The sequence below is a fragment of the Bos javanicus genome, chromosome 14 (genome assembly GCF_032452875.1).
Source record: "Bos javanicus breed banteng chromosome 14, ARS-OSU_banteng_1.0, whole genome shotgun sequence".
Taxonomy (NCBI): Eukaryota; Metazoa; Chordata; class Mammalia; order Artiodactyla; family Bovidae; genus Bos; species Bos javanicus.
Window position 1 is genome coordinate 81,268,860 of NC_083881.1, and position 25,486 is coordinate 81,294,345.

The following is a 25,486-nucleotide window of genomic DNA, read 5'->3' on the forward strand; positions in this document are numbered from 1 at the left end:
AGATCTGGGTTCGATCCCTGGATGGGGAAGATCCCCTGGAGAAGGGAAAGGCTGCTCACTCCAGTATTCTGGCCTGGAGAATTCCGTGGACTGTATAGTCCAAGGGATCGCAGAGTCGGACGCGCCTGAGCGACTCTCGCCGACCTAACCTTGCCCGCGTGCGCGCTGCCGCTCAGCCGGGCCGGACTCTGAGTGACCCGTGGACGGGCCCCAGGCCCCTCAGCCCACACTGCTCAGCTCTGGCCTCAGGTGGGCTCCCGATGCGCCTCTTGAGGACAGCAGACTCGGCCGTCTCCGGGGTGAAGAACGCGAACATCTTCCATTGCTTGGGCGTTTCGGTTCTGTAAAAGAGCCCAGAGATTCGGTGATCCCTTGCGGCGGAACGGGGACTCTGCCCCAAGGCTGCGCTGTTGCTTCTTGGCTGTTCTCTCGTCTCCATCCGCTCCCATCCCCAGTCAGCACCTGTTGGAAAGGCCTCCCTGCCCAGGAGCTCCACAGGCTCCTGCTCCATTTCGCCTTCCTTCACCACGGCCTGGTGCCACTGGATTGGCTTTTCTACACGTCAGGCGAGCAGTTCGGTTTGATAATAAGATCACCCAGCGAGAGTGGGATGTGCAACTGAAAATTCGACTGAAGATGCCGCCGCTGCTGCTAAGTCGTGTCCAACTCTGTGCGACCCCATAGACGGCAGCCCACCAGGCTCCTCCGTCCCTGGGATTCTCCAGGTAAGAACACTGGAGTGGGTTGCCGTTTCCTTCTCCCGACTGAAGATGAAACCTCGCCAAATATTGGAGGCAGAAGCCTTTCCAGATATGCCTCCCTGGAGGAAAGAGTTGCACGTGGTACGAGAAACAGAGTAAAGCAATGTCTCGCAAAGCACTTTAGCTTGTATTTACTTAAAAATCACTCAGATAAGGAAGTTATTATTCATAGAAGATTTATTTCATTCTGTGGGAGCTACAGTAGCTTAGGTGTTTAACCTCACATCTTTTATTAATTAAACTTTTTAGGTAGGCAGTTAAAAATTTCCCCACTAGATAGAGGTACTGTTTCACGTCACACAGTGCAGTCTGATTTGCCATTTTCTTCTCCTTTGCTTTAGAAAAGAGAATAAATATTTATTAAATATTTACTGAGTCAAGCACTCAGCTGTGTATCTCATATACATTATCTTCTACTATACTGGAGGAGGGAAAGGCTACGCACGCCAATATTCTGGCCTGGAGAATTCCATGGACTGTATAGCCCATGGCATCGCAGAGTCGGACACGACTGAGCGACTTTCACTTTACTTCACCAACTTCATCCTTGCAATAATCTGATCAATAATGGATTCTGATCTCTTTCAGAATGTCTTTTCATTGTTGTTCAGTGCTAATTCATATCCGACTCTTTGGGACCCCGTAGGCTACAGCATGCCAGGCTCCCCTGTCCTTCACTGTCTCCAGGAGTTTGCTCAAATTCATGTCCATTGAGTCGGTGATGCTATCTAAATAAAATTAAAGTAAATAATAAAAAAAATAATAAATTCTGGTAATTTAAAAATACACAGTGTGGAGTTGTGAATTTTAGTTTCATCAGGGTCTTTATGAAGACTAGGGCCTGGGAGTTAATCACTCAACATAAAGGAGGTAGGGGAGAAGCCAGTTTATATCTGGTTTTTGGCTAGGAAATACGTGCATTCAGGCATAGTTAATGTTAGCGTTAGTTGCTCAGTCGTGTCTGACTCTTTGTGACCTTGTGGACCGTAGCTGCCGAGCTCCTCTGTCCATGGAATTCTCCAGGAAAGAATAGTTGAGTGGGTAAGCCATTCTCTTCTCCAGGGAGTCTTCCCAGCCCAGGAATCGAACCCACGTCTCCTGCACTGGCAGGCAGATTCTGAGCCATTAAGGAAGTCTACAGTTTTGCATACGTCTTGTTAGAAGCCTTCTACTGATCACAGAGAACACAAAGGAGTATCAGGTTAATGATCTTAGTGCTTTTCTATGTCTGGGAAGATGCAAAAGTCTAGGGTCACTGAAATTCTTCTGAGATATGCATCTGACTATCTAAGGGCCTGCTCATCCAAAGCATAGATTGCCTCCTTGAGTTTTTTATCCTGAATTCCTTTCAGGTTGCCCTGGCCATCGCCAACCACAGTGGGTTATGATTTAACCCATACAGAACAGGGTGGTAAGTAATGCTTTTGTCTTCGCGATCTTAACTTATGTCCACAGCCTAAAGTCCTTCTCAAGGCTCATAAGACCCTATGCAATCTCCACACCACCCCCCTCACCCAGGTGCCCTGCTGTTTCCTAAATTTAGAGGACGCACCCTGCCTCAGGCCTTTTTTGTTTTTAGATCAACTTTCTGTTAGTCGCTCAGTCGAGCCGACTCTTTGCGACCCCATGGACTGCAGCCCACCAGGCTCCTCGGCCCATGGGATTTTCCAGGCAAGGATACTGGGGTCGTTTGCCATTGCCTTCTCCAGGGAAATTCACTTTATTGATATATAATTTAAGTAAAATAAATTGCATCCATTTAAAGTGTATAAATTAACGATTTGACAAATTTACACACCGGTGAAACCACCACCACAATCAAAATGCACAGAACATTCTTAGTACCCCCCAAAGTTTCCTTATGCCCACTGGAAAAAGGACAAGAAATATTTATTTAGTATTAACTTCTAATTACTTGGGGTTTGCTTTACTCTTCTTTTTCTATTTTCTTATCATTGATTTTAGGACTCCTTTACTAATATACACACTTAAAACTATAAATTTTTCTCAAAGCTCTGCTTTAGCTTCAGTATTGTACACATTTTGAAAAGTTAACTTTCATTATCACACAGTTCAAAATATTTTCTGATTTTCTTTGTGATTACTTCTTTGATCCAAGAATTATTTAGGAGTGCATTGTATTCCCCACTGTATTTGTATATGTGATTTTCCAGGTATTTATTCATTTTTAATGTTGTATGGTATGGCTTATACATGGAGAACATACTCTATGTGATTTCAGTCATTTTAATTTTATGGAGACGTATTTTATGGGCCAGCTGTGATCACCATGTTCCACCTCTTTTAACTCTTTCCTTCCTTTTCTGTCCTGTGGATTTCTTGAAATCTTTAAAAACGAATTTAATTATAATTTATCCACTGATATTTTAGCCCTTTCTCTTTGCATTTCTAAAGTAATTGTCATAGGGATTAAAATATGCATCCTTGAAAAGGAAACCTCCTGTGTTGTTGGTGGGAATGTAAATTGGTGCAGCCCCTATGGAAAACAATATGGAGTTTCCTTAAAAAATTAAAAGTAGAATTTCCCTAATGGTGAGGTGTTGTCTCAAGAAAACGGGAATACTTAGCTTCCCTAGTCCATGCTCACCAAAAGCCAAGAACATGCCCAATAAGGAGACAAACCACCGCCACCCCCCACCTCCACCCAAGTTTCCCAAAGGCTTTCTTGAGTGGCCCTTTTCCTGCAGAGACCCAGTATCATTTCACTACAGTTCAGTTCAGTCAGTCAGTTTTGTCTGACTCTCTGCGACCCCATGGACTGCAGTACACCAGGCCTCCCTGTCCATCACCAACCTCCAGGGCTTACTCAAACTCATGTCCACTGAGTCGGTGATGCCGTCCAACCATCTCATCCTCTGTCGTTCCCTTCTCCTCCTGACTTCAATCTTTCCCAACATCAGGGTTTTTTCCGATGAGTCAGTTCTTCGCATCAGCTGGCCAAACTATTGTAGTTTCAGCTTCAGTACCAGTCCTTCTGTTGCAGAAACCAGTGCTCAAGAAACCAAGCACCACACTGGGAGAGTTGGAGAACTCAGGTTTATTACACCGGTGGGCCCAGAGGAGTTAACACTCTAAGCTCTGAGCCCCGAACAAAGGGATTACAGAGTTTTTATAGACAGACTGTAGTGGGCAACACTAGCTGTTAATAGGCTGGTTTAAACTGAGAGGTTTTGTGCGCCTGGGAACAGTGGTCAAGGTGGGGAGGGGAATGCCTGGCCTGGACAGGCACGATTAAGCAGGTTTGCAGGGGCTGGGTGATTGCAAAGAGCAGGACAAGGGTGAGTGAGAGAAACTCCAGTTTCTAGTATTGCAAGTCCCCACTTTCTGAGACTACATGACCTACGTGATCCAGACTTTGCAAGGGGAAGGTGAGTTATAGAGGCAGAAGGAGGTAAAATTTTAACTTTTCTTCTTCACTTCCAATGAATATGCAGGACTGATCTCCTTCAGAATGGACTGGTTGGATCTCCTTGCAGCCCAAGGGACTCTCAAGAGTCTTCTCCAACACCACAGTTCAGAAGCATCAATTTTTCAGTGCTCAGCTTTCTTTATAGTCCAACTCTCACATCCATGCATGACTACTGGAAAAACCATAGCTTTTTGCCAACAAACGATGGACGTTTGTTGGCAAAATAATGTCTCTGCTTTTTAATATGCTGTCTAGGTTGGTCATAGCTTTTCTTCCAAGGAGTAAGAGTCTTTTAATTTCATGCCTGCAATCACCATCTGCAATGATTTTGGAGCCCAGAAAAATAGTCATCTACTGTTTCCATTGTTTCCCCATCTATTTGCCATGAAGTGATGGGACCCGATGCCATGATCTTAGTTCTCTGAATGTTGAGTTTTAAGCCAACTTTTTATTCTCCTCTTTCACTTTCATCAAGAGGCTCTTTAATTCTTCTTCACTTTCTGCCATAAGGGTGGCGTCATCTGCATATCTGAGGTTATTATTGATATTTCTCCTGGCAATCTTGATTCCAGCTAGAGCTTCATCCAGCCTAGTGTTTCTCATGATGCAATCTGCATATAAGTTAAACAAGCAGGGTGACAATATACAGCCTTGAAGTACTCCTTTTCCTATTTGGAACCAGTGTGTTGTTCCATGTCCAATTCTAAATGTTGCTTCTTGAGCTGCATATAGGTTTCTCAGGAGGTAGGTCAGGTGGTCTGGTATTCCCATCTCTTTAAGAATTTTCCAGTTTGTTGTAATCCACAGAGTCAAAGGTTTTGGCATAGTCAATAAAGCAAAAGTAGATGTTTTTCTGGAACTCTCTCTCTTTTTTGATAATCTGGTGGATGTTGGCAATTTGATCTCTGGTTCCTCTGAATCCAGCTTGAACATTTGGAAGTTAAAGGTTCATGTACTGTTGAAGGCTGGCTTGGAGAATTTTGAGCATCAGTTTACTAGCATGTAAGATGAGTGCAATTGTGCAGTAGTTTGAGCATCTTTGGCATTGCCTTTCTTTGGGATTGGAATGAAAACTGACCTTTTCTTGTCCTGGGGCCACTGCTGAGTTCTCCAAATTTGCTGGCATATTGGGTGCAGCACTTTCACGGCATCATCTTTTAGGATTTGAAATAGCTCAGCTGGAATTCCATCACCTCCATTAGCTTTGTTCATAGTGATGCTTCCTAAGGCCCACTTGACTTCACACTCCAGGATGTCTGGCTCTAGGTGAGTGATTACACCATCATGATTATCTGTGTCATGAAGATCTTTTTTGTACAGTTCTTCTGTGTATTCTTGCCACCTTTTCTTAATATCTTCTGATTCTGTTAGGTCCATACCATTTCTGTCCTTTATCGAGCTCATCTTTGCATGAAATGTTCCCTTGGTATCTCTAATTTTCTTGAAGAGATCTCTAGTCTTTCCTATTCTTTTGTTTTCCTCTATTTCTTTGCACTGATCACTGAGGAAGGCTTTCTTGTCTCTCCCTGCTATTCTTTGGAACTCTGAATTCAGATGGGTATATCTTTCCTTTTCTCCTTTGCCTTTTCTCAGCTGTTTGTAAGGCCTCCTCAGACAACCGTTTTGCCTTTTTGCGTTTCTTTTTATTGGGGATGGTCTTGGTCCCTGCCTCCTGTACAGTGTCACGAACCTCCGTGCGTAGTTCATCAGGCACTCTGTCTATCAGGTGTAGTCTCCCTTGAATCTAGTTGTCACTTCCAGTGTGTAATCCTGAGGGATTTGATTAGGTCAGTGGTCTGGTGTCCTTTAGTGTAGTTGCAAAGGAAAACCACGCGGTGGCAGCATATCCCAAGGTTGAGTCTTTCTGACACAAGGTCAAGAACTCGGGGATGAGCTGGGCTGAGACAGGAGGACCTCAAATTTATTGGTAATGTTTTATTTCTATCAGTAGAAAAAAGTGGCAAAAATATTGAAACTAGTGTGAATGATGAACACATCAAAATTTATTTTTCTTCTATTTTTACATTTAATTTTTAAAAACAAGTTCCCTTCTTTAAAGGATCAACAGAAAGATCTGGACAGGATATTGTTAAGCCATCAATCTACTTCCATTCCCAGAAAGAGAATAAAAATTGTGGCAGCTGGAGGCTCTAGACTTGTATTAATGGTTAATAGTAATGTACATCTTCGTATACCATGAGAATGTGTAGACAGAAACAACAAGCCACCTGGCGGAGTGCAAGAACATGGCACCAAGAAGGTGGGATTTCAGTTCATCTTTAAGATCAAGAGGCAATAATACAGTTGTATACGAAGAGGCAATAGCAGTAATGGGGTGTGTGTGTGTGTGTGTGTGTGTGTGTGTGTGTGTGTGTTAGTCGCTCCATCCTGTCCGACTCTTTTGCAACCCCATGGACTGTCGCCCGCCAGGCTCCTCTGTCCTTGGAATTCTCCAGGCAAGAATACTGGGGTGGGTTGCCATTTCCTTCTCCAAACAGGAATGATAGCTAACATGCTATTAAGTTTATAGTCGACAGTATTTTTTCACAGACTTTATTCATCTTCTCACACTGCTGTTCACCCCTTTTCCAGAACTATTCAAAGCATGGTGTGCCAGCTGATAACCCTTAACTATATGGAGAGACACTGAGACTCACAGATATTGAGAGAAATCGTTTAGAAATGTTTATAGCAATTTGACAGTTTTCTGTCCATTCACCAAACAGTAAAAAATTGGGGCTTCTGCTTTGTATGTTTTTAAAAATTCATTTTTATTGTCTTTTGCCAAAGTGCCAGTCTTCAATGGATTAAAAACACACACACTCATATGCCCGTGCAAGCACACATCTGATCCAAATCTACCAAAAGCCTGAGGAGCACTGGTCCCAGAGCTTGGAAACAGCAAGAAGGCATGGTGCAGGTGAATAGGGAGAGGAGGAGGAGAAGGTTCAGGTTTAACAGCTTCTGCCTGTGACAGGTGGGCTCATTCCATTTTATTTCACCCTTCCAGCAATCCCGTGGGATCGGTGGTATTATCCTGGTTTTGCAAAGGAAGACAAATTTTAGAAAAGATAATGAACAGGAATCAAACCATGATCTGCTGGAATCTTCGGTCCTTCGGAGGTCAGGGGTGGATCGCCGTGTCCGCGCCCTCTTCTCATTCAGGGCACCAGCACGTCACATGCTGTTCCGGGCCAGGCGTGCCCTGAACACAGGTCCTCTGGTGAGCTAACTAACCTTCCTCTTAGGAGAAAGGGTCTGTTTTCTAGCCAAGGGGAACATGGTGTGTTTCCTACATGAAAAGAAAGATGAAAACAATAATAGCCCACTGGCATCCTGTTCACATCTACACACACAAACACACACAGAACCTTCTCCTCGAGCATGAACAGCAGATTCCACACTGCCTCTCACTGGAGGAGTGGTATCAGCTATACTACTGACTCGATCCCCGCCCCCTTATGTTAAGGTGTTTTTTAAATAGTTTTTTTAATCATAAACTTTTATGATAAAAGTTTTTATCATGAAATTTTAATCACAAACTATTAAACAGGAAAATATTTTACATAATTTTTTTTCATTTTCACTTTTGAGATGAAGAAAGCTGTCTGAATTCAAATGAAAGCATGACTAGATTTAAAGGGAGAAAAGCCAGAAGACAATCATAATAGTGATATGATTTACAATATGTAGTTAGAGCTTTTGGATAAAACAAAATATTGTTTGAACCATGAATAATTAGGAATAGGTAAATATTTTTTTTCATTTTACACTTTCAAAAAGCTTAAAACTATTAATCAAAGAGATTTAGTGGGACCTGTTCTGCCTTTCTCTTTTCTTCATATTGAAGACCTATTAATAATCAAATATTAATTAGAAATAACTTGAGAAAAATGGATTTGTCTGGAAACAAAAACACAATGGAAAGTATCTGGCAAGAATTTCTTCACCTTTTTCTCCTTCTTTATCTTCTTTTTCATATTAAAAGCAATAATGAGGGGCTTCCCTGGTGGTCCAGTGGCTAAGAGTCCACCTGCCAATGCAGGAGACACAGGTTTGATCTCTGCTCCGAAGACTCCCCATGCTGCAGAGCAACTAAGCCCGTGCTGAAGCCCTCGGGCCCTAAAGCGCGGGCCCCACAGTAAGAGAAGCCACCGCAAAGGGAAGCCCAGGCCCTGCAATAGAGTAGTCCCCACTGGCCTCAACTAGAGAAAAGCCCAAGCAGCAAGGAAGATCCAGCTCACCCAAATATAAGGAATAAATAAAAGTATTTCAAAAAACAATGATGTTAAAGAGAACAGCTATTGAACACATGGCATATACCTGGAAACTTTACATAATGTTGTTTCACTTAAGTCACACAACATCCCTATAAAGTAGGAATTACTCCTGCTTTATTGACGGAAAATGGAGTCTTGGAGAAGTTAAGTAACTAGCACAAGGTTGCAAAGTTAGTAAATGACAGGATCAAGATAGAAACTGCATGTTTGAAGGTGAAATCCATGCAAGCTCTTGATACTCTTTGTAGCAATTTTAGAATAAAAACAGGAGCAAAAGCAAGCTGTTGATCTAATTAACCCTGGGCACCATGCTTATGTTAAATGATCCTCATAGTTTTTGGACAATGAAGCTCAAGTTGCCTCATCTCTCTGGGCCTGTTTCCTGAGTAAAAAGAGGGCAATACTCATTTTACCATTTGTTGCAATTAAAAGAAGTAACGACTATCGGAAGCGTCTTTAATGCAGCAGATGTCAACAACGTGGTAGCCACAATTATTTTTATTTTGTAAAGGAAGAAACTGGGAATTAAGCACATTTAGTTAGGAAATTATAGGTATGCCACTGGATCTCAAGTCCATCTGATTCCAACCCAGCATTCTTCATTGATGACCCCATGGTGCTGGAGAAGACTCTTGAGAGTCCCTTGGACTGCAAGGAGAGCCAACCAGTCGATCCTAAAGCAAATCAGTCCTGAGTATTCATTGGAAGGACTGATGCTGAAGCTGAAACTCCAATTGTTTGGCCAGCTGATGCGAAGAACTGACTCACCGGAAAAGACCCTGATGCTGGAGACTGAAGGCAGGAGAAGGGGGCGACAGAGGATGAGATGGTTGGATGGCATCACCGACTCGATGGACATGAGTTTGAGTAAACTCTGGGAGTTGGTGATGGACAGGGAGGCCTGGAGTGCTGCGGTCAATGGGGCCGCGAAGAGTCGGACACGCCTGAGCGACTGAACAGCAACAGCAAAGGTAGGTAAACTGTCTTTGGTGAGAAGGTTGGGCGAGAAGCTTGGTTAATCTCTTGAAACCCTGCAATGACGTGTATGTACATCCTTCCCAGTTCACTGCTTAGGGAAATGATTATTTCTACCCAGGCAGTCGGGGACGTGGACGATATAATAAAAATGCCTGCACCCGTGTGTAGTAGCCTCCCCGCCCGTGCCCAGGACCTCGCAGACCAGCTGTGCGCGTCAAGGAGAGGCCTCCTGGCCGGACCTGCAGCCTCAGCCCGCGCTCAGAACCGCCCCGCCCCGTGTTGATGTTTCCCTCTTGGCCCCGCCCCCGGCCACGCGGGGCTCAGCCACGCCCCCATGTGGGCGGGCTCTCTGGGCACCGCCCACCGCCTCCCCGCGGTAGCCAATGGCGTGTGAGCTCCGCACCGCCCCCAGCAAAGATGGCGGGGGCGGTGTCAGTGCGGGCAGGCTGGGGCTCCGAGCCGAGCCCACGGCGGACCACGGAGACTGAGGGCGCGGCGAGGGCCATGGAGGGGGGCGGCGGCGGCGACGGCGGGGCGCGGCAGCGCGAGCTCGAGCGCATGGCGGAGGTCCTGGTCACCGGCGAGCAGCTGCGGTGAGGCGGGGGGCCGTGCCGCGGCTCGCGGGGCGCCGCCAGCCCGCGCGCCCGCGGCTCCACTGGCCCCGGCTTCGCTGCGGCCGTGCGGGCGCGGGCTCGCGGGGCTGGGGCAATGGTCGCGCGGGGGCTCCGGGATCTTGCCAGCCGGGGCGAGGGGCGCGTGGGCAGCCCGCAGCCGCCTCACCGCAGCCCCGTTCTTGCAGCCCTGCGCCGCTGAGACGCCCAGGGGTCTCGGACGCGCGGGGCGGCGAGGAGTTCGGGCGGCGAGAGCGGTGGGTGCGGGGGGCTCGGGCAGTGGGCGCGCGGGGCGACGGGAGCGGGGACCGCGGGCAATAAGCGCGCGGGGGCTTCGGCCTACGGGTCTTGCCAGCCGGGCCCCCGGGCCGGGGCGAGGGGCGCGTGGGCAGCCCGCAGCCGATCTCACCGCAGCCCGGTTCCTGCAGCCCTTCGCCGCTCGGACGCGCCGGGAGCGCGCGGGGCGGCGGGGGGCTCGGGCGGCGGGAGCCGGAGCGGCGGCGGGCTCGGGCGGTGGGCGCGCGCGCCCCTTCCCGGGCGCTGGGGTCTTGCCGGCCCGGGCGCGAGGGGCGCGTGGCAGCCCGCAGCCGGCTCCCCCGGGGCCGCGCTCCTCCGGGTGGAAGCCGCCAGCCTCACTTAAGGTGCACGTTTCGCGTCGCTGCCCTGAGCCCCAGTGTCATCATCCGTGAAGCGGAGCTGACCTCGGCGCCCCCCGAAAGGTCCTTATGGGGCCAAACCGAAGGCTGCAAACCCTGCGCCTGTGCCGGCGTCCGCACGCGCGCGTGGGTCAGCGCCCGGGTCCGCAAGGGCCGTGGAGGCTCGGGTCCCGCCCCGTCCCCGCGCACGCCTCGGGCGGAACGCACCGGCCCGGGCGGCGGCGCCCCGACTGCGTCCCCGCGCCCGGCACAGGCGGGGCCCGGGGCTCAGACCCCATCACTCCCATCCCATCGCGGTCCTTGGATTCGTCTCTGAGGGTTGTACTGACGGTCTGACCGGTTCCGCAGCTGCTGGGCTTGTGGTCATAGATCGGTTTGCCAGGAAAAACAGAACTTCTTGGCTTCAGCGTCAGAGCCACTTGCATGGGCCGCTAGTCCCATCGGACGGCGTGCGCGCCTCTGCCTTCTTATTGGCCTGAGTCTCCAGGGTCTTTTTGGTGTCTAAAACGCTGGTTTCAGAACACGGAGGAGAGAGAGACACCCTTGCAAAGATCCCTAAAGGTTTGGTAACCACTCTGCTTGCTGCGCTTGGATTGAGGAAGCAAATATTGGAGGTCAGAATTAATTGAGTTTAACGTTACGAAAGGCAAATTGCACATTTCTATTCCTTGATGGTTTTTAATGTATAGCCAAAATTCAAGAGAATAAAAGCTTCTTTTCCATCAAGAGATTTTCTAATTGAAAAAAAAGTAAAGCTTTTCTGATTCAATTTGAAACACTAACATTTTAATTTATCAGCTCAATTGGGTACGTTTCACTTCCTTTTAAGAAATATGGTTAAAATGGTATGTTCTAGATTATGTGATTTTTACCACAATAAAAAAAAGACATTTAAAAAATACATCACATTATGAAAGATTGTTTTCCAAAGGGTACTCAAACTATCATCTCAATAATGAAAAAAAGTAATAAAAAAAAAAGTGAAATATTGCTTGGTGCCTCTCTCCAGAAAGCACCTTCTCCTTCAGACATGCGTGATTGCGCCATCCTTAGGGGGTCCCCGGAACACTTCCCCTTTTCCCGCTGCACCCCTCTGCGCTGTGGCAGGTTTAGTGTAGGAAGACAGAGGGCTCTCTCTCGCTCTGTTAGGTAGACCTGGGTTTGAACTTCCGCGCAGCTACTTTGTTGCCAAAAGTCAACATTAAGTTATTTTAAGGAAAACTTGAAAGCCCGGTGAATTGGGTTTGCTACTTTTACTGGTGAAGGAGACCTTGGACAAGTTACTTAACTAGGAATGAGGGCTAATCATGGAACCTACCTCATGGTGTTGTGATGAGGGTTAAATAGATGAGTTGGTGCTTGGAGCAGTACCTGTCACGCAGTCAGCACCCTGCCAGCCTTAGTGTGATGGTTCTGTGACTTTGGACAAGTGAACTCACTTGTCTGGGCTTGTCTCTTCACCTGTAAAAAGGCAAGATAAGCACCCCATAGGGCTGATGACTTTCCTCTGGGCTTCACCTATTAGGGAGCATTTAGCACTTACTTAATGAGGTTATTGGTCGCCTTGCCCCACCCCCGTGCCTCCAGCTGAGCCGGATCTAGCAGGAAGGCCTGCTTGCGGTCAAGAAGGCCTTTTAGAACCAGCTTGCCTGGGCTTCTGATTCCAGCTCCAGCATTTATTAATCCTGTGTCTCGGGGACAGTTTGCTTAACTTTTCGGGGCCTCAGTTTCCCTTGTCTTGCAGGGATTTTGTGAGGACTGAATGAGGAGATGCTACATGTAAAAGGCTTAGTAAATGTTAGTTGTTTAATTTTACTTTGGAAACGTGTCATCGTTGCCTTTTAAAAATCTCTACCATCTTAGCACGGTGCTGAGTACCAAGTACACAGCACTTCCTCAGATGTTTGAATGAGTAGTGTATGTAACTAAATATACTATTGTAAATGTGATATTCAGCATTTAGGGATTTAAGTGGCCGTGCACACCAGTGGCTTCTTGGTTACCAGAGGAACCTCGCACGAGGGAGTAGGGATGCAAAGCTCCTTGCTGTCACTATCACGCTTTCACATGCCGCTCTTACAGGCTGATTGTGGGGACTTTGTGATGTCCAGGCTTCCTGCCTCTAATGCTTCACACACTCACACACACACACACACACAGAATTGCTGTCTTCCTTCTCTTTCCTTTCCGTTGCTTTCTGGGTCATCAAAGACGCGGCAAATAAGTAATGAGGACAGGACGCACTATGATGGGACTGGAAATGCAGAATTGGCTTCCAGGTCCAGCTCTCTGGATGCTCTTTATTTAACGTTTGTTCTGAGTGTATATATGGATGCTTCATATGTGGATGCGGTATTCATTTTGACTGTGTTTACCAGGCAGTTGCTCACTGGGCCTCAGTGACTGCCTGCGGAATGGGGATAATACTACTCTTCCAAGGAAGACTTGTGGCTTTGGATCAAATCGGGCATAACACGGGAAGGAACTTTGCAAAATAAATCAATAAATCAAGAGTAGTGGTTGCTGTGATTATTATAAGCTCCAGATGTGAAATTGGGGGCTGGCTCCACAATCCTGACACTTTGGTAAGGCCAGCTGGCTGCATAAGGGTATGAAATTGAGTAACATTTAAAGATATATCCTGCTTTCTTTTCTAGCCTGACTGTGGAATCATTTTCCTAATCTCTTTGCGCTTTTCCTTATCCTAAAAGATTTACTTCCTTGCCCAATGTATTTGCATGTTTTTATATCTTTTTTTTTTTTTTTTGAGTGATGACCTTAACAAGAGTAGGGTTTGTTTAAAAAAATTTTTTTTTAACATATGTATTTCTTTTTGGCTGTGCTAGGTCTTCCTTCCTGTGTGGGCTTTTCTCTGGTTGCTGTGAGCAGGCTTCTCACTGTGGGGGCTTCTCTGGTTGCAGTGCATGGGCTTCAGTACTTGTAGCACACGGGCTTAGTTGCTCTGTGGTGTGTGGGATCTTCCCCGACCAGGGATCGAACCTGCATCTCCTGCATTGGCAGGAGGATTCTTTACCACTGAACCATCAGGGAAGCCCCATGTTTTTGTATATTAAAAATGTATTTGGATATCACTTCATATCCCCAGGATGGCTATGATCAGAGAGACAGATAATAAGTGTTGGCAAGGTTTTGGGGAAATTGGCACCCTTATACACTGCTGGTAGAAAGAGAAAATGATGCAGCCACTTTGGAAATCATTCTGGCATTTCCTTAAAGACTGAACATAGATTACCATGTGACCCAGAAATTTTACTCCTAGGTATATATTCAAAAAAAATGAAAACACATGTCTGTATAAAAATTTGTACACAGATTTTCAGAGCAGCATTTTTCCTGGTAATCAAAACCAGGAACAACTCAAGTGTCTGTCAGCTGATGGATGGGTCAATTATGTGTGATGTGTCTGTACAAGAAGTGTTGTTCAGCTATAAGAAGGAATGGAGTACTGATGAAAGCCACAGCATGGAGGGACTTTGACTTATGCTAAGTGAAAGAGGACACAGAAGGACACGTCCTCTGACGCCTCTGACGTGATGCGTCCAAAATAGGCGGATCTGTGGAGGCAGAAAGTGGCACCGGGGGCGGGGGGGTGGCGGGAGGCTGGTTGCTGATGGGTGTAGAGCTTCTCTGGGTGATGATGAAGTGTTTCCAACTTGACTGCGGTAATGGTAACATAACTGTGTATATGCTTAAAACCACTGAATTGTGTACACTCCGTGGGTGAATTATGTGATGTATGAATTATATCTCAGTAAAACTATTACACAAATGCATTTGGATGACACATCAGAGTGATGAAAGACAAAGTATGAAAACTTTTCAAGTAAGCTTTTTGCCCTCTTTTTGGATTGGCCAAAGAATACAGTGATATTTATCATCAGCTTGATAACAGCATGACTAGCACACCAGATGAGATGGGACTGACATTTTACATGTATCTTTTTTTTATTAAATTTTATTTTTTGGCCGCACGGCACATGGGGTCACGGCACCAGGGATCAGACTCATGCCCCTGCCTTGCACGTGCAGCGTCATAGCCACTGGGCTTCCAGGGAAGTTCCGGCGTGTGTCTTTTTACGGTATTATTCTTTTTGTTTTACACTGTTATTCTTGATTCAACACAGACAAAACATGCCATAAGTTGTCTCAGCACATTCCTAATTTGAAGATAATTAACTATATGTAAATCATGCATGATCCTGAGGTTTCCTACTATAACTTTTAAAATCATTACTTGTTTTTAAATGTTATGTGTAAATCTCTTATCTTGACATTTGCCATGCAGCTGTAATTATGACATTCTAGTCACAACACCCAGAATCCACCTTATGTTTCTTCTATAGGTTAATTCCAAAGATACTTAGCCAGAAAGTGGTTTGTAAAGGAGCATTTAAGGAATCCCATGGACTATCCCTGTTCTCTGCGGTGATGGTAGGTGTGATAGTAATAATACTTGTGTGTGCGTGCCAAGTTGCTTCAGTCATGGCCAACTCTTTGTGCCCCCATGGACCATAGCCCGCTGGGCTCCTCTGTCCATGGGATTCTCCAGGCAAGAATACTGGAGTGGGTTGCCATGCCCTCCTCCAGGGCTCTTCCCAACCCAGGGATCAAACCCACGTCTCTAATATACCCTGCATTGGCAGGGGCATTCCTCACCACTAGTGTCACCTACTTACATGGCATTTATTATCTGCCAAAGACTCTTCCACGTGCTTATATGTATTAGGAATATATATTAATATATATTACATATATGTGTGCCTTAAGCCTTATAGCTACTCTGTGTAGAAGATATGCTTGTTATCCTCATCTTACAGATGGGAAAACTGAGGAACAGAGCGTGTAAGCTAACTGGTCATAGATGATTCAGCAAGAAAGCGCTAGAGCTGAGAGTTAAGCAAAATGCTAGACCTCAGTTTAACGGTGTCTCCAATGAGTAATTTAGAGGGTTAGCAAGTGTCGGGGTGAGACCAATGCAAAACAGAATCATGTATGTAAGAGTATCAAAGTGTGATAACTTTTGCAAACAAGCAAGGAGACAAATGATTTTTCCCTTCTGCAGGGGAAAAGCTAATTAATTTCTAAGAAGTGTTTATGTTTTGACAAGATAGAACGGTCACTTTCTCCATTAACTTTTAAGCCGGGTGTTCCTTGCCATGTGGTTTTGAAAACTTAATTTGAACTCCACTCGTTCTGAATCTGTAATCATTTTGATGGGAAGATAAATCACAGTGCACTGTTCTGCCAGCTGTGAGCATGGGCGGGTGGGAAGGAGAGTTAAGGACGTAATGAGGAATGCTTAATTAAGAAGGAAAGTGCTTTAAGCTTTTCAGTTATGCTCATCTACCTAGACTAAATATGCTAATTACAAAGGTCTCATCCAATCATTAAAAGCTGGGACCCTAAAAGCAATTTACTAGGCAGTGAGCTTTAGGTAAGTTGTAGGAAATTGCAGTTCTTTCAAATGGTTTGATATATTTGCCTTTTATCTGCAACAGACTGCCCTTCCAGACTCCTACAGGCTTGCTGTTGCTTTGGTCATAAAAACATATTAAATCAATATTGAGTAGCTTTTCTGAATTTGCTTTGCCAGTGTTAATGCAGTATGCAAACTAAACGTAAAAAGTCAGCTGGTGGAATCAAAGGCCAATCTACAGTAAAGTAAATATGAGATACGGAATTTAGAGGTGCAGAATAGAACAAGGAGAAATACAGTTGACCCTTGAACAATGTGGGGGTTAGAGCAACCACCCTCTGCACAGTCGAAAATTGAGTGTGACTTTACAGTCAGACTTTCTCTGTATCCCTGGTTCCCCACCCGCAGATTCAACTCACCATGACTTGTGTAGTGCTGAAGTATTTATATTGAAAAAAGTCAAATATAAGTGGACCTGAGCCATTCAGAAGGGGTCAACTGTAGTTCATTTTATTGCACTTTGAACTTAAGGAACTTGAAGATTGGCTTAGAGCAGTGGTTCCCAACCCCCGGCCATAGGCCAGGACTGTCTGTGGCCTGTTAGGGACTGGAGTGCCCTCTGGAAGTGAGCCATAGCAGAGGAGCCCGGCTTCACCTGCGTTTACAGCCACCCCACCCCTCACAGCGCTGGAATCTGCCTACAGCACAGGAGACCCGGGTTCCATCCCTAGATCGGGAAGATCCCTTGGAGGAAGACATGGCAACCCACTCCAGTGTTCCTGCCTGGAGAATCCCGTGGATAGAGGAGCCTGATGGGCTACAGTCCAAATGGTCACCAAGAGTCGGACACGGCTGAGCGACTGAGCACAAGCCTGTCACTCGCGATGCACACCCCGTCACTCCTGATACACACCCCGTCACTCCTGATGCACGCCCCGTCACTCACAATGCACACCCCGTCACTCCTGATACAGACCCCGTCACTCACGATGCACACCCCATCACTCCTGATGCACGCCCTGTCACTCCTGATACACACCCCATCACTCCTGATACACACCCCGTCACTCACAATGCACACCCCGTCACTCCTGATGCAGACCCCGTCACTCACGATGCACACCCCGTCACTCACGACGCACACCCCATCACTCCTGATACAGACCCTGTCACTCACGACGCACACCCCGTCACTCACGACGCACACCCCGTCACTCCGGATGCACGCCCCGTCACTCACGTCACTGATCACTGAGCTCTGCCTCCTGTAGATCAGCAGCGGCACTAGGTTCTCAAAGGAGGGCAGTGAATGTAAGGCGCTTGAATCGTCCCCAAACCAGCCACCCTCCACCGCCGCCCTCCCCGGGCCCCAGGGAAACTTGCCCTCCATGAGCCGATCCCTAGTGCCAGAAAGGCTGGGGAGTGCTGGCGCAGAGAACGTGTTTGAGAGCGGCCCCTCTCGGTCGCCAACAGTATGGAGCTTAGCTCTGCTAGACGCGGTAACCGAGGGGAACAGAAGCAAAGCCGCCCAGATGCTCCTACAGAAGTGAGGAGATCCAAACGGAAGGAAGATGCCTTTATTTTCCTAAAAAGCAGAGAGGATATCCTGGCGTCTGGGAAATTACCACCTGTTCAGATAAAGAAAAGGAGGGGGGGCTTCAGAAAATGGAGAGCTGCTCTATTTGGGGTCGGGCAGAGGAGCCATGTGTAGAGCCGAGTTGCCTTTGAACTGGAGGCTTTGCCCGTTTACAGACCCTGTTCCATGGGCATCTTTTCCACTTCACTCCTTGGAGGTGGGGGCATCTCGCATGGACCTGGCACAGAGCAAGCTCAGCAAAAGGTTCCTTTCCTGGAGAGGGAGCCTGGGAAGATGCTTTGTCATTTGCAGGAACCCTCATGCAAATGGAAGACAGTGTGTGCTCAGTAAATGGTTGTGGAATAATTTTACAGTTCTCTTCACTTATGCAAGCCTGTCTCTGAAACAACGGCAGTGTTGCTTATGAATAATGTTTGTGATGACTTTTCTAAAACGCCAGTGCTGGTATTTAGATCCTGCCTTCTGACGACTTTGGAATCAATAAACCTGAAAATAAGTCAAATGCCTACCCCTCAAAAGAAGAGAATAAGAGATGATGGATGATTCTTCTCTCCTGTAATTTCTAGTATTTATTTGGATCAGGGACTCACATCCCTTTATCAGACAGCAGCTCTTAATTGGTTGGTGTCTCTGAGTTTAGTGTTGAGGAAAAGACACGGGGAACAGTATCAACCCTCTGTCTGCCCAGTACCTCACCACTGTTAGCTCTGTTCCTCATTATGTACTAAGGAGAGAGGTGGGTTCCAGCTCTGGGACTTCTGTCCCAGTGTTACCAGCTTTAACCGCACTTGGAGGCTTATGCCTGTGACTTTTATGGATTGTGAGACACTAGGAGGCCACAGTCGGGCAGGGCTGGTAAATGGCCATGCCCCACGGCGCCGCCAGCGAGGGCGACAGGGCCGCTCTCATCCGGGCTGAGATGGTCCATACTGGATGCAGGGACTTACCCAGGTCTGCACGAAGAGCCACCCTGCTGTAGCTTTTCAGACATTTTTAAGGGTGACGAGGAGAGGCGAGATGGAGAGAGAACACGCGCCGGGGAGTGGGGGACAAGATGGCCTTTCAGCCGTTCAGTTTTCTGATAACAGCTGTTGCCAGGGTGTAGCAAGAGCAGACAAACGCCAAGGCCTCCAGCTGGAGGAAGCCCACAGCAGCTGCACAGGGCGGTTGGCAGCTAACGTCATCAGAGCAGGGCCCAGCTCTTTCCACTTGGAACCTTTAGCTGTTGCTCGTGGTTTTGTTATTGTTGGTGGCGTGCGTTATTTGCTTTAATTTTGATGACACTGTCTCGCTGCAATACTTGTACCTACAGATTTCTGATTCTGGTCTTCACCCCGAGGTTCCTTTCGTTGAGGTGAACTGTGGCCCAGCACCCACTCAGGTCCTGGGCCCTCCTTTGATCGTGCAGCTCTGTGGGCTGTCCCTTGGGTGCTGAAGTTGTTACAGCTCCGACAAGCCGAGCCTTGTGCTCCGTGGCAGACCAGGTAGCCTTCTGAAGGAGGCTCGTTCAAAATGCTCAGAAGCTTCTCCAGTCACAACTTAGAGTATGAGAAACAAAGCGTTAGCGTGAACGTCCTCTCATTAAGAGACAAAGCGGTGTCTCGTGCGGTGTATTTTCATTACAGTTAGATTAGTGCCTGTACTTTATTATGTGTGAAGTTTTGCTGTTTTCTAACAAGTTGTAAAATTCTGGAGAAATACACTATGAGTGGTGTGGCCACAAAAAAAAGAAAAAAAAAAGCAAGGAGGAATGGAAAGGGGGTAGTGCAGAGATGTATAATGAGGTGCTGGGTGTAAGTGGGTGCTTCCAGTTCAGTCTGTAAAGAATCTGCCTGCAATGCAGGAAACCCGGGTTCAATCCCTGCATCGGGAAGATCCCCTGGAGAAGGAAATGGAAACCCACTCCAGTGTTCTTGCCTGGAGAATCCCATGAACAAAGGAGCCTGGCAGGCTACAGTCCACGGGGTCACAGAGTTGGATATGACTTATCGACTAAACCACCAGAGTATAAATGTGCAAATTTGCAAAGAAGGTATATTAAGAAAGGACTGTTTTTTCCATCTTAAAAGAAGATTTAGCACATTTTCAGTTGAGGATCCTGGGTTAGTTTTCTATCAAAAAGCAGTTCTATTTATAAGGTTAGTACACTGTTTATAAAGAAAGCTGAGTGCTGAAGAATTGATGCTTTTGAACTGTGGTGTTGGAGAAGACTCTTGAGAGTCCCTTGGACTGCAAGGAGATCCAACCAGTCCATCCTAAAGGAGATCAGTCCTGAATATTCATTGGAAAGACTAATGTTGAAGCTGAAACTTCAATACTTTGGCCACCTGATGTGAAGAGCTGACTCATTGGAAAAGACCCTGATGCTGGGAAAGATTGAGGGCAGGAGGAGAAGAGGACGACAGAGGATGAGATGGCTGGATGGTGTCACCGACTCAATGGACATGAGTTTGGGTGGACTCCAGGAGTTGGTGATGGACAGGGAGGCCTAGCGTGCTGCTGTCCATGGGGTCTCAAAGGGTCGGACACGACTGAACGAATGAACTGAACTGACACTGTTTTCAGGCACATATACAGAGTCCAGTAAAGTGTGAGTTTTTTGAATTGTAGAAATCCTATTTTCCTTCCCGATTCCTTTCCTCTCATAGCTCAGCTGGTAAAGAACCGCCTGTAATGCGGGAGACCTGGGTTGGATCCCTGGGCGGGAAGATCCCCTGGAGAAGGGAGAGGCTACCCACTCCAGTATCCTGGCCTGGAGAATTCCGTGGACTGTATAGTCCATGGGGTTGTTTCACTTTCACTTTCCTCTCCTCTCCTCCAGGAGGAAAGGAGAATGGGGTAAACTTGTATCCTATTTTCATCGAGTTTTTTTATAGAAATTCTACTTACGTTTGCTCTTTAACATTTCCATAAATGAAAATGACTTTCACCAAATGTATGCACTGCAAAAACCAGAGGTTTGTTCTGTGTGGTGACATAAACTCTTAAGCTGTGATGCCAAGTGCCTCTTATATCATCTTTAGTTAAGTTATAATAAGCTTGATAAAATAAAACTTTACCAAAGTTCCTACTTGTACTATTTTCTTCTTAAAAACACAACAAGATCAATTTAGAGATAAGGTTTTGAGGCAGTTATCTGATGCATAACCAGGATTCATTTTCCTTCACATTTGTTAGAATTTACTTTGTTAATGACTGTATTGTAGACTCGGGTAGTCCAACCTAGCAGTGGGTATGACCTGTCTCTATGAAAGGGGATGAATAAACCTTGGTTGCCATGATAAAAGACACCGCCCTGCTACTATACTTGTGAGAGCCGAACGTTATCAGAGCATTTAAGGACATTCCAATATGAGGAACATGAGTGAATCAGCTTTTTCCTCCAACACTTTATTGTGAAAACTTTCAGACATACAGACAAGTGTGGAGAATTCCACAGTGAATGTTCTTGTCTCCTCCGCTCAGACCTCACCATTAACGTTCTGCCGTACTTGCTTTATCACATGACTGTCTTTATATTCATCCTTCCGTCTAGCCATCAATTCATCTTATTTTTTTTTAGCATTTCAGAATAAGTTACAGACAATAATACACTTTTTCTAAACCTTCAACATGGAATTTACTAGCTTGTACTATTCGTTTATAATTCTCTTTTTTTTTTAAATTTGAAGAAGAGTAGGACTTTATTGTGGAGAAGGCAATGGCACCCCACTCCAGCACTCTTGCCTGGAAAATCCCATGGACGGAGGAGCCTGGTGGGCCGCAGTCCATGGGGTCGCTAAGAGTCGGACACGACTGAGTGACTTTACTTTCACTTCTCACTTTCATGCATTGGAGAAGGAAATGGCAACCCACTCCAGTGTTCTTGCCTGGAGAATCCCAGGGATGGGGGAGCCTGGTGGGCTGCCGTCTCTGGGGTCGCACAGAGTCGGACATGACTGAAGCGACTTAGCAGCAGCAGCAGCAGCAACAGGACTTTATTGATTCATTCTTTTTAATTGAAGTAATTGAAGTATAGCTGATTTACAATGTTGTGTGAGTTTCAGGTGTACCAAAGTGACTCAGTTGTATATATGTGTATACACTTTTTCAGGTTCTTTTCCATCCTAGGTTATCATAAGGTATTGAATACAGTTCCCTGTGCTGTATGGTGAGTCCTTGTTTATCTGTTTTATGTATAGTAGTGGCTATCTTGTTAATTCCAAAACTCCGAATTTATTCCTCTCCCCCACCTTCCCCTTTGGTAGCCGTAAGTTTATTTGTATCTGAAGGGCTACAGTCCGTGGGATGGCAAAGAGGCAGACAGGACTGAGTGAGTAGCACTTTCACTTTTCACTTATGTGTATCAATTTTTTTAGATTCTGCATATGAAATGAAAGGGAAAGTCGCTCAGGCATGTCTGACTCTTTGAGATCCCATGGACTGTTCTCCAGGCAGTAATATTGGAGTTTGTAGCCTTTCCCTTCTCCAGCAGATCTTCCTGACCCAGGAATCAAACCGGGGTCTCCTGCAGTACAGACCGATTCTTTACCAGCTGAGCATGTAGGTGGTATCATATATTTATGTTTCTCTGTCTGACTTCACTTAACTCTAATATTCTCTAGTAACATCCATGTTGCTGCAAAGATTTTTTTTTTTGAGATAAAACTTACACAATGAAATGCACCCTCTGAGGAGTGTTGACTCAGACATACACCTGTGAAACCCAAACCCCTATCCTGATATCTTCGAATGCTTTTGGCGCCAAGAAACAGAAAATCAACTCAAACAACATGTTGACCCCATAACTGGAAATCCAGGAGACGTGAGTAACCAGTTGCTGCCACGTGCATATGTAACCATGTGTCTTTGAGACAATACTGTGTCCTTAGAATTATGCTGCTGGACTCTTAGAGCTGTCATCTATGGAGTCTTTACTTCCCTCTCCTTTCCAGAAGTGTTCAGCAGAAGTGCAAAGCTGAGGGAAAAGTTAGATTTTACTTTTTGAAGCTAAAAGCTGTTTCAACAGCAGCACGACAGGCTCTGTTGTCCTGCCATATCCACGCGGGATCCCTCTCAGTATCGTATCACTAGTTCCATAAATAATTCCCAAACTCCATCTAGATGTCAGACACTGGGTTAGGTGCTGGGGAGGAGGAGGACTTCATTTCTCAGGCTTCCCTCTGTGATCACTTGCATCTCTCAGCGTTTCAAGCACACTTGCGGCCTCCTATGGATCAGAAACTTTATTTTTCACTTTTACGCTTTAAGGTTTCCAAATTGTGAAATATACCAAGTGCAGAATAATGTAAAGAACAGCACTCTGAAGGTGGCGTTTCTGGACTTCGTCCATCTGTATTTGTCCTGCAGCAGAATTGATCTCAGGACAGGGTGGATACCCCAGGGGAGTGGAGTCCGCAAGGATGCCAGTCAGGGAGGGGGGAGGGACAAGAGGCATGTATTACATGAATCTAATGTCTCATGTATCTTTGGATAGTAAACTTATTTTAAAACCTGAACATATGATAATTGTAATTTAATAAATTCATATATTTACAGTAAATATAAAAACTGAGAGACACTGAAAATAAATTATTGAAAGTTAAAGGTGGGGAGTCCTGAGGATGCTGTCGGGCATTTCGGCAGAGGAGGACACTTAGGAGCGGAGGCCATGCTAGTAGCATAAGGGACGAACGCGGCCCCGGAAACTCCTGCAGGCGAGGGGGCAGTGAGAGCGGGGAGACGGGGGCCAGGGGCCTGGGACTAGAGGGGAGGGGGCAGTGAGAGGGGAGAGATGGGGGCGGTGGGAGCGGGGAGACGGGGGCCAGGGGCCTGGGACTGCAGGCGAGGGGGCAGTGAGAGGGGAGAGACAGGGGCCGGGGGCCTGGGACTGCAGGGGAGGGGGCAGTGAGAGGGGAGAGACAGGGGCCGGGGGCCTGGGACTGCAGGCGAGGGGGCAGTGAGAGGGGAGAGACAGGGGCCGGGGGCCTGGGACTGCAGGCGAGGGGGCAGTGAGAGGGGAGAGACAGGGGCCGGGGGCCTGGGACTGCAGGGGAGGGGGCAGTGAGGGGGGGAGACGGAGGCCGGGGGCCTGGGATGCCAGGCGCGCTGGGAGGTGACTTCACGCGTGACAGGAAGCCGGGTGCCAGGCTCCGGGTGCCCGAGTGGGCGCCTCTTCCCTAACAAGCTTGGGCAGTAGATGGGTTCAGTGCAGGCATCTTCTCAGAGCGTGTAGGGAAGTTTGCACAAAAGAGTTAGAGATGATGAGAGTGTTCGCTGACGAGGGCGACCACGGTGTGCTTTATAGAGAAGAGAGGCAGAGTTGGATGGTCCGGGTGTTCACTACACAGTGACAGCGGCGCAGTACCAGGTCTCGTCCTGTGCGCCTGCGTGTGTTTACACTGTGTCATGAATCCTGATAATAATTCTATTATCCCTATTTTTAAGTGGAAGAAACTAAGGCATGAGCACTTTGACCAAAATCACAGAGGTGGTGAATACGGGAGCTTGTTGTTGAACCCAGGCCCTCGGGGTTTCTGTTAGATGCAAACAAGTATGGAAATGACTCTGCAAACCGTCAAGAAGTGAGGCCCATCGTCTTGTCTTCAAGTCACAGACTAAGCCAGGTGGAGAGGGGAGAAAGATACAGGCACTTCAGTAATGTATGGGGCAGCATAAGAGGAGTGATGTGCTGGGTGGTTCAAACAGTGATGGGAATCTCTTGGCTTATGTAATGTTGAATTTCAGCAGCGGGGCGACTTCGCATGAGAGCCCCAGGTCTGTTTCTCTTAAACTCTCTTGATTCTGCCTTTCTCTGTGCTTTTACTTTGCCTTCGTGAAGGCTGCTTCTGTACCCGATGGTGGCCACCAGCGCCGATCCAGATTGAGGAGAGAGGACTTCTGTGGGCCCCCTGGGGAGGCTCTGTGCTTCCGTCGCAGGGGTTCAGGTCTGCTCCCTGGCCAGGGGACTTCTGCATGCCACAGGGAATGGCCAGAAAGAGAGAAAAAAGGTTGAAGAGAGGGTTGCCTGCCGCCAACCACCTACGGAAGTCTCGAGGAGCTTTCATGTTCTTGGGTCGTCTTGACTCACGAGATATTAAGACATATTAAGACAGAGCAAAGTCCTTCGCTGGCTTACCCATCTGCAGTGTTTCAGCAGGAAGGGTGATGTTACTCTGACTGCCTTAAGTCGAGCAGGACGCCTGCCCCCCACCTTGGGGTTACAGGTGGGGTCGTAGCTGCCATGCTGTGGTGAAGGATTCATTGAGTGATCGGGGGATAAGCCCAGTGTCCTTCATAAAAGATTACTTGGGCTCAGTGATGAGAAAACACTGCAAAAAAATTGTGCAGCGTGTGATGTCATTAAGGCCAAATTTTAGGAGAAATAAAGTTGAGAGGTACAGAGCTTATAGAGAAGAAAAATTGCTAACAGAAAAGCCACAGGAAGATACAATTTGGGAAAGGTTAGGAGACATTGATGGGGCTTCCCTGGTGGCTCAGTGGTAGAGAATCCACCTGCCAATGCAGGAGATGGAGATTCAATCCCTGGGCCAGGAAGATCCCCTAGAGAAGGAAACGGCCACCTGCTCTGGTATTCGTGCCTGGAGAATCCCATGGACCGAGGAGCCTGGCGGGCTGCAGTCCATAGAGTTGCAAAGAGTTGGATACGACCGAGCGTGCACGTGGGCAGGAGGTGTTGGCATATATCCTGGACACTAGTGCTTTCAAAGTCCTTTTCCCTCTAAACCTCCCCGTTG

At 46.9% G+C, this 25,486-nt stretch overlaps 1 protein-coding gene across 1 annotated transcript in view; it reads left to right on the forward strand.

Moving 5' to 3' along the window:
- Positions 1 to 9,842: 9,842 nt before the first annotated feature.
- Positions 9,843 to 25,486, forward strand: part of DEPTOR (DEP domain containing MTOR interacting protein) — a 157,908-nt gene continuing 142,264 nt past the window's right edge. Inside the window, exon 1 of the mRNA XM_061439526.1 lies at positions 9,843 to 10,042. Within this exon, the coding sequence (XP_061295510.1) occupies positions 9,867 to 10,042 (176 nt within the window). The 5' untranslated portion in view covers positions 9,843 to 9,866. The remainder of the gene's footprint in view (positions 10,043 to 25,486) is intronic.